This window comes from Branchiostoma floridae, chromosome 3, assembly GCF_000003815.2.
Source record: "Branchiostoma floridae strain S238N-H82 chromosome 3, Bfl_VNyyK, whole genome shotgun sequence".
NCBI lineage: Eukaryota > Metazoa > Chordata > Leptocardii > Amphioxiformes > Branchiostomatidae > Branchiostoma > Branchiostoma floridae.
In genome coordinates this window covers 33,709,416-33,718,713 of record NC_049981.1, presented here as the reverse complement: position 1 = coordinate 33,718,713, position 9,298 = coordinate 33,709,416, and the positions used below count along the sequence as shown (strand labels likewise).

Genomic DNA, 9,298 nt, shown 5'->3' with positions numbered 1-9,298 from the left:
ACCGTTTTATGCCACCAGAGGAATCTGCTTGGAGATTATAATGCCAGTCCTTCTGCCTGCTGCAGGTGCTAACGTCGCCGTTGGGAAGCCCGCGGATCAGACCAGCACGTACCCGGGCGGGGAGCCCGGCCGGGCCGTGGACGGGAACACGGACGGAGACTACTCCGCCGGCTCCTGCGCTGCCAGTCCGTACCAGGGGCAGGCTAACGTCAGCTGGTGGGTGGATCTGGGGGAACCCTACATGATTGACAGGTAAGCGTACAGCATGTATATAGTCCATCAGTTTTGTATATAATACATGTATACATGAGTCCACCGAATAATGATTGATTGAAAACCTCTATTGCACATTTTTGTCACATCGGGCTAAGTACAGATCGGAGGATCTGTCACAGTTAAGACGTTTTAAATAACGTTCATACGACTAGAAGATGAATTCCACTTTGTTATGAAATATCCTACCTACAGTAAAGAGAGAGAAATACTGTTTAAGAATATTAGAACCAAAACACAGATCTCTCTTACTGGTGCAGAAAACGATATTTTCCATATATTGCTCTCATGTTCAACTCATATATCCGCCTACGTAGGCCAGGTTATAATGTATTCCAAATGCGAGACCAGATTAATCATACATAACTGTACTGTTATTGATAATGTTTTGTTGTTGTTTTGTATGTAGCCTCTTAGTACTATTGTCTGTATAGCTATTAGTTGTTATTGGTTGCCATACATTGTTCCCTGTGCGATTGTTGAGCAATAAATTCATTCATTTATTTATTATACGACTATGTACAAGATTCACTGCTGTGTCATTGCTCTGTCTTCATGATATACAGGGTGGTCATCTTCAACCGTCAGGATGAATTTCCGGAACGACTCAACCCCTTCAACATCCACATCGGCGATCTCAACCCCTTCAACATCCACATCGGCGATTCCGGCGACGTCATCTCAAACCCCAGGTGTGGAGGTGACCATCACATCGACGTGACCCAGCCGTCCATTTCCGTCTCCTGTCCGGGGATGCGGGGACGCTATGTGGTCGTCCGTCTGCCCGGGCCCTCTCGAGTACTGAACATCTGTGAGGTCCAAGTATTTCCGGGTAGGAATTTACGTCATCTACCTTGATACGTGGTTAACATTATGACGTTAACGTGGCATGTCTTTGCAATAAACAGATCTAGATGTAGTATTAAAAGCTAAGCGTAATGAACCTTCGAACCTCTCTCTCTCTCTCTCTCTCTCTCTCTCTCTCTCTCTCTCTCTCTCTCTCTCTCTCTCTCTCTCTCTCTCTCTCTCACTCATGGCAGGGCATTGTCGCTCTCTCTGAGGAACCCCTCCCTTGAACTACTCCAGACTCTTCTAACTCTAACGAAATTAATTAGCATCGTTAACTCTTCATCGAACGTTATCGACAGATCTGTATAATGATGAATGGATAAATCGAGTTTAGGTATCCTGATATGATTGAATATCGATGGAACATTTAGTAATGGTTTATTGAACAAAAACATATCGCCACACTCGCAGCCCAACGGCTGAATTGCAGTTGCAATATCACAATAAAATAAGCGCATTCGGTCAATGCCCAACAAGGCAAATCATTAAAATAGAATTACTTGTAAAATCAGTTAGGTACGAATATAAATATTTACATGATATCGAACAGCGAATATCATAAACGAAAATTAGAGGCATACAATACTAGCAGGATTAAGGCATGGGAGCATTTCGACAGTTGAGTAGACGAACCATGTACGGAATGGCACTAGACTTATAGCGTTCGGTTCTGCACTTGGGAATGTCCAGTTTGTTGGCAGAGTGGGTTTGTCGACAACTGACGCTCTTTCTTGTGGATGGTAGGAAGTGGCGGAATTGATCAGACACTAAGAGTGATTGTGCAAACATAAGAGTCAGATTTGAACGTCTGGAGTGAAGAGATGGAAGGCCAAGCTGTGTACACGCATCTCGGTAGCTGGTGTAGTCGCGTCCCATGATGATCCGTACCGCTCTGCGCTGGATACGTTCTATCTTGTTACTCTGCTGTGTGGTTAATCCTGGGTGCCAAACAGGGGCTGAGTACTCAGTAACTGGACGAATGTAACAAGCGAAATGTGGAAATGTTTCAGTCTGCGCAGAAAGAACAGACGTTGGCTTGCCTTACTGTATGTGTGGTCGACGTGCGCGTTCCATTTGAGGTCCGCCTGTAAGTAGAGACCGAGTATTCTCATGATTCTTACTTCCACTAGAGCAACGTTATTTATCTTGAGCGGGGGAGCAGGGCGTGGATTCATGCTGAACTGGACATGGAGAACCATACATTTACCCGGATGGAGAACCATCTGGCTTTCCTGCGACCATGTGGTCAGGTCAGTTAAGTCCTGTTGGATACTCGTAGGTTGTGATGACGAGTTTCTAGTTTCCAGCAAGTTCAAGTCATCTACAAACTTCCATCTCTTGGATAGGGCTTGGCGTGCTGCACTGTTTATATAGACAATTAATATGATGGGGCCAAGAATCGTTCCTTGCGGCAGGCCACAGGTTACAGAAACAGATTCAGAAAGGGCTCCGTGGTAACGGACCAACTGTTGTCTGTTCGTGAGGAAATCTGAAATCTATTTGACGAGAGATGGCCGTAATCCCAACTCAATCAGTCGGCGAATAGCTAAGGTGTGACACACACGGTCGAAGGCTTTACTGTAATCCGTGGACACCAGGGAGCTCAGGGTACCAGGTTGGTCGGAGGCCTTGAATAAGTCGTTCGTAAGGTCTAACAGACAATGGGTGGTGGATCGACCCTTCAGGCAGCCGAATTGCTGGGGGTCGATTTCAGATTTAATGTCCGACAATACCCATTGACTGATGAAGCTTTCGGCAACTTTGCCTAACAAAGACGTCAGGGAAATAGGTCGCAGTTTTTTGACCGAGGGAGGTTTCGTCTTAGGCACTGGGACCACAACGGCGCATTTCCACTCCTCTGCCAAGGTACCCTGATGGAGGGAGGCGTTCAGGATATCTGCCAGAGGCGCGCTCAGTTCACATGCAAATTCTTTGATAAGTTTCCCTGGGATCCCATCAGGCCCTGCGGCCTTTCTCGTGGTTCTACCGATGGTGCTGGGAGTGACGGTAGGTAGGACGGCAGAAGTGATGGGTCCAATGGTGGCAGAGACTGGATCACAGAGGCAAGAGATGTGTTGATCTCATTGGCAACACCACGTTTGTTGCTGGGGTCTATGCCTTCAATGTGGATGACTGGTTCGGTACGGGTCATGTTTGCCATGTGTTTTATTTCCTTGTTCCATTGAGCAGCGTCCTCCTTCTTGAGACTTTTAACTTTAGAGTTGTAGTGTGCCTCTTTGGCTGCCTTGATCGCACGTTGGGTCTTGTTTCTAAGTTGTTTCCAGGCCCTCAGGTCGCTTGAGAAAGCCCGTTGGCGTTGGTGGATCAGAGCTTTAATGTCTGGTGTAACCCAGGGTTTGTCATGCTGGTGTAGCCGAACAACCTTGAGAGGGAAGAACCGGTTCATTTGGGACAGGAGGGTTGTGTGCATAGCGCGGCTTTTCTCGACTGCGGTAGGGGCCGAGAAAACTTCAGACCAGGAATGATTAGTTATCCATTGGCCAAAGGAGCGGAGACAAGAGTCACGAAAGGGCCTGCACACTCGTTTGTCTGTGTGCACACATAAGCACACGAAAAAAAAAACGTAAGGCCTGAAAATAGTTTTCTTGGAAATACAGATTAAATCTCTTTGCTCAAATTAAGTCATCCAAGTAAACATGCCGTCCATACCTTACGCTAAAGAGCTTTATTGAATCATAGACTGGACTATGAGACAGGGACCTGACTGTAATGATGACTGATAGATCACACTAAAGCGGAACTTTGTTAATGCTACAGCTCGATAAGAGTATGACTATGTATGAGTGTAAGTAGACATTACACTACTAATGATGTCCTCTTACCTCATGATGTCCTCTTACCTCATACATTTTTTTGTATGTAGATACCTTAGACAATGTTGTACAAAATGACATACTAATTATGCAAAATAGAAGTACATTTGCACAATTTTGGGCAACCTAGCGGCTTCCCTTGGTACTGCAGCGCAACTTCCGGGTTTGCTATCTCATGTTCTAAACAAGCTATGTTCACGATTTTTAGGCGTTAAATAGCTTTTGCGCTCAGGAATAAGTGACATAAGTTTGGGCCCCCTAGCGTCTAGTTTTGGAATAGCAGGGGTATTTTTGTCAAAAGGTTCTGAAGACGATAACTCAAGAAGAGAACAACGTATTTTCATTATTTTTTGTATGAAGATACCTTAGACAATGTTGTACAAAATGACATACTAATTATGCAAAATAGAAGTACATTTGCACAATTTTGGGCAACCTAGCGGCTTCCCTTGGTACTGCAGCGCAACTTCCGGGTTTGCTATCTCATGTTCTAAACAAGCTATGTTCACGATTTTTAGGCGTTAAATAGCTTTTGCGCTCAAGAATAAGTGACATAAGTTTGGGCCCCCTAGCGTCTAGTTTTGGGATAGCAGGGGTATTTTTGTCAAAAGGTTCTGAAGACGATAACTCAAGAAGAGAACAACGTATTTTCATTATTTTTTGTATGTAGATACCTTAGACAATGTTGTACAAAATGACATACTAATTATGCAAAGTAGAAGTACATTTGCGCAATTAATGAGAATATTCTATCATAGCAGTTTTTCTATATATCTCTTGTCCTGGACGTGATATGGTCTTGACATTTCGCTGGTGGATAGCTTGCAGTGTCATGACAAAGTGGGGCAGGTTTCAGCCACCTAACATTCCATTTCGGCACTGCAGGGGCGTTTTTGTCAAGACATTCCAAAGAGGATAACTGCAGAAACGATTGACGGATTGGCATCATTTTAGGCATGCAGGTAGCTTGGGCAAAGGTGTAAATAATGATATGCATGTTATGCAAATAGGGAATTAATTTGCATAATTAATGAGGAAATTGTATAATTCCATTGTTTGCAATAGCTGGACTTCAATAAATATAACACATGTTAATTATGATAGGTGGAATATAAGTAGAAACCACATATGGTAATGAGGAACTTATTTGCATAATTTATGTAAAAATTGCGAAAGCGCTTTATGATTAATGATGGGAATTTTATAATTGTGACATGTGTACGTTAGTTAATGATGAACAACACCATGCATACATTATGTTAATGTGTTAGTCAATTGCATGAAATTTGCAAAAGCTCTAAATATTTCATGGAGGTATGAGGTCGCCGAACTCTAGTTCAAAGATGTTATCTTCTCCATAGCTATTCCTAGAAGAGTCGGTCTCTGGCCGTTAAATGCAGAGCATCTTGCCAATGACACCAGTGGAGGAGGCAACCACGGCGTGGCTGTAGGAACAACTTTGGCAGAGGGACCTGATGGTGAAGCTCAATCAGCATTCACCTTTGCTGGAAATCATCAATCCTACATAGGTTAGTAAGTTTATATCGACACAAGATTGTGGTAAAACCGTTACAGATCGTTGCTTTATCTCAACCTTTGTCTATCACTGATTCATACCTGAGAAGCACAGGGCAGAATTGTCCTGTTACTACATTGCTTAATTATGCATGATGATTGCACACACAAACAGGCGTTTCCTTCACACAATCGAATTTCAACCAACTCCTTGTTTGGTTCAATGAGAAATCCAGATGGAGATGGGAGTAGGTCGGTTTGTGTGACGCGCGCTGTATACGAGGTAACCTCACCAGTATTTGCCACATCATGTAGTACACATCCCTAAAACAGGGATGATACCTGGGATCATGTCTTAACCGGGATTTCATCTGCGTGTTCTGTTGATCACTTCGTTAGTGTTCCTCAGGACAGGGTGCTCAATATATCGTAGGCCAGTTCAATATCAATGTATTGGACACAACATGACACTTACATAGACTTTTACTGCAATTTGTTGACAGAAATTGCCAACAACGGAGAGCTGGATGTGAAAAGATCCTTCACCATTCTGTTGTTCGCCTACCACCTTGGAGGTCAACCAATGTTGGACTATAGAGGCCCTGGCGCAGGGACACTTTTTTGGATCTGGCCGGACCGCCAACTGTACATCGAGTATGTAACATGAAGTGTTCATATTCTAATATGAGTCCGTAAAGATGTGGAATCATTGGAAGATACATAGCATCATAAAATGACGGCAAGGCTTGGCTGATGTTCAAACGTATGATTTTACATGACATTTAGTTGGGTACATATATGATTTGTACTGAATACAAGTCCGAATGTTTGTATTACGTATTTGAATATAATAAGTGGAAATATTGTATCAAGTTGTATTTATTTTGCAAGCTTCAAGTTGATAGGATACAACCTGTGGACGTTTAGATATCTTATTCTAGCGTAAATATCCGTTATGACAACCTTTATTGCTGGCAGTATTCAGGCCCCATCCTCCCACGGGTTTCACTCGGCAAGTAACCTGCCTCAAGGACAATGGATGTTTCTTGGCGTTACCTACGACTACGCAACAGGGCAGGTCCAGCTTTGGAGAGATGGTATCAATATCAGCAGCACAAACTTTGGTCAACTGGACCACAGCACAGCGAACCCCATCAAGCTTGCAGTCAGTCACGTAGACCTACATGCACGACCTTTCAATGGTACGTAATTTACTTCATCCAGCAATACTCACTGCAGCTCTCTCTAGCAAATCCACCTGTAAAATCAGACTCGATTTCTGTCAAATTTATTTACTCATGAGCATAACTTTAAGACAGAAAACGTGATATTTGGAAGGAAAAGTGGTAAGGCCCTAAGGTAGGTCCTTACAATACGAACATTTTGCATCAATTTGTGGTAAGACCTTTGAGTACAACTTGTAAGAAAATGACGGCTAGCTATTGGTGGAACAAAGGAATGTACCAGACTTCAGGTGTACTCTAACTGCACTTGCATCAAGCTTGCGTCACTTCGAAAGATACTCAACGAATTTCAGAGATACTGAATTAATTTTCTTACTTTTTGTGCAATTTGTCGTCTTCTAAGTCATACTTTTACGTAGTACGCAATATCTAAATTGTAAATAATGGAAGAAAATAACTAAACAGTGACGCAGTGAACGAACCCCGTAGTGACGCAAGCTTGACGCAAGTGCAGTGAGTTTGCAACTTAAGTGCTTCCGGTGGCGCTGGTATGTAAATCGTACGGAATATGCTATTGCGTCTAGAGGAAGTTTGCTCAAGCGACCTACTCCTTTATAGGTGACTTGACCAGTTAGACATGTGTCCTTGACTTACATAATGCATACCAATCGCTTGATTGCATTAATTGTAAACTATGCCCGTTCTTACTTCTCTCGGAGTACATAGCAGTAATTTTCCAATAAGACATGAATATTTTGAAATGTGATATCAAACACCTTTGATTGGTTGTACTTTACAGGGAAAATGTCGTGTCTTCAAATATACAACTATGCGCTGAGCAAGCAAGAGATCTGGGACGCTCAAAACGCATGTAACGGTAAGGCACTGATGTAAGGTGGTTCATTTGGCTGGCATTAGTAAATGCAAACTTGGTGTGTTGGTAGTGTGTGATGAAAGCTGGAAATGATTAAATTTTTGGCCCCCAAGCGGCTTCCCTTGGTACTGCAGCGCAACTTCCGGGTTTGCTATCTCGTGTTCTGAACAAGCTATGGTCACGATTTTGGGTGTTAGATAGCTCTTGAGCTCAGAATAAGTGACATAAGTTTGGGCCCCCTAGCGTCTAGTTTTGGGATAGCAGGTGCATTTTTGTCAAAAACTTCTGAAGACGATAACTCAAGAAGGGAACAACGGATTTTCATTATTTTTTGTATGAATATACCTTAGACAATGTTGTACAAAATGACATACTAATTATGCAAAGTAGAAGTACATTTGCATAATTAATGAGAATATTCTATCATAGCAGTTTTTTTCTATATATCTCTTGTCCTGGACGTGATATGGTCTTGACATTTCGCTGCTAGATAGCTTGCAGTGTCATGACAAACTGGGGCAGGTTTCAGCCCCCTAACATTCCATTTCGGCACTGCAGGAGCGTTTTTGTTAAGACATTCCAAAGAGGATAACTGCAGAAAGGATTGACGAATTGGCATCATTTTAGGCATGCAGGTAGCTTGGGTAGTAGCTTGGGCAAAGATGTTTAAAATGATATGCATGTTATGCAAATGGAGACTCAATTTGCATAATTAATGAGGAAATTGTATAATTCCATTGTTTTCAATAACTGGACTTCAATAAATGTAACACGTTAATTATGATAGGTGGAATATAAGCAGATACCAAATATGGTAATGAACTCATTTGCATAAATTATGTAAAGATCGCAAAACCGCTTTATGATTAATGATGGGGAATTTTGTTATTTTGACATGTGTACGTTAGTCAATGGTGAACAACACCATGCATAAATTATGTTAATGTGTTAGTCAATTGCATGAAATTTACAAAAGCTCTAAATATTTCATGGAGGTATGAGGTCGCCGAACTCTAGTTAAAACTACCTCATGTAAAATACATCAGGTCCAGACAGGTATGGAAACTGATTACATTTTGGAATATTGGCAAAACTGACTTTAGTCTAAATAATGATAAATTCATTGCAGATTGTTGCCAGCTGCAACATAGTACTGTACATACACAACACAGGGTGAATACAATGGAAAGAATAAATCCCCCAAAGCTATAGAAAACATTAATGTTCACCGTTCCATGCATTCTTCAGTAATGAGCTCCTCTACAGACCTGGAGTTCGTTAACGCAACCGAAACAACGTCCATGCTGAGGTTCACCTGGGTGCCTCCTGATGCGGTCGTGACCGGATACCGCGTCATGTACGGACAGGGGGAGGCCAAGGAACAGCTCAGCCCCTCCCCGGGTCCAGCAGACCGATCTGCTGTGATTGAGGGACTTCAGCCAGACACCATGTACACGGTGGAGATCATCACCATCGGGGTTCGCCGAGAAAGTCTGCCTCTGGTTGGACAAAATGCGACTGGTGGGTCCGTGAACAAGCTTTGTTCGTAATGTTGTTGATTCGGATATTCATGAGCAGCGATAACCTCATACGATTCTTCTGCAATATCATTTATCTAATTCTAATTCACTGTTTTCGGAGTCTGAGTTTTCCACTGATACAAAACCTTTAGACTCAGACTGTTTGGGAAACCGGGTGGGCCCTTTGTTTTGTCGGCTTCATATATAATAAATAATCAGATACTGTTTACAGTAGTAGTAGTAGTGGTA

The 9,298-nt window shown here is 42.6% G+C and overlaps 2 protein-coding genes across 2 annotated transcripts in view; both read left to right on the top strand.

The window, feature by feature from the left end:
* The first annotated feature begins 40 nt into the window (after window positions 1–40).
* On the top strand, window positions 41–6,142 carry LOC118411890 (fucolectin-1-like). Its single transcript, XM_035814383.1, has 4 exons — window positions 41–252; window positions 840–1,105; window positions 5,318–5,485; window positions 5,975–6,142. Exons 1-4 carry the CDS (start codon window positions 41–43, stop codon window positions 6,136–6,138), a joined length of 810 nt encoding a protein of 269 aa, XP_035670276.1. The 3' UTR covers window positions 6,139–6,142.
* A 2,637-nt stretch (window positions 6,143–8,779) lies between these two features.
* LOC118411889 (sushi, nidogen and EGF-like domain-containing protein 1) overlaps window positions 8,780–9,298 on the top strand; it is a 42,952-nt gene continuing 42,433 nt past the window's right edge. The window contains exon 1 of the mRNA XM_035814381.1: window positions 8,780–9,050. Within this exon, the coding sequence (XP_035670274.1) occupies window positions 8,780–9,050 (271 nt within the window). The remainder of the gene's footprint in view (window positions 9,051–9,298) is intronic.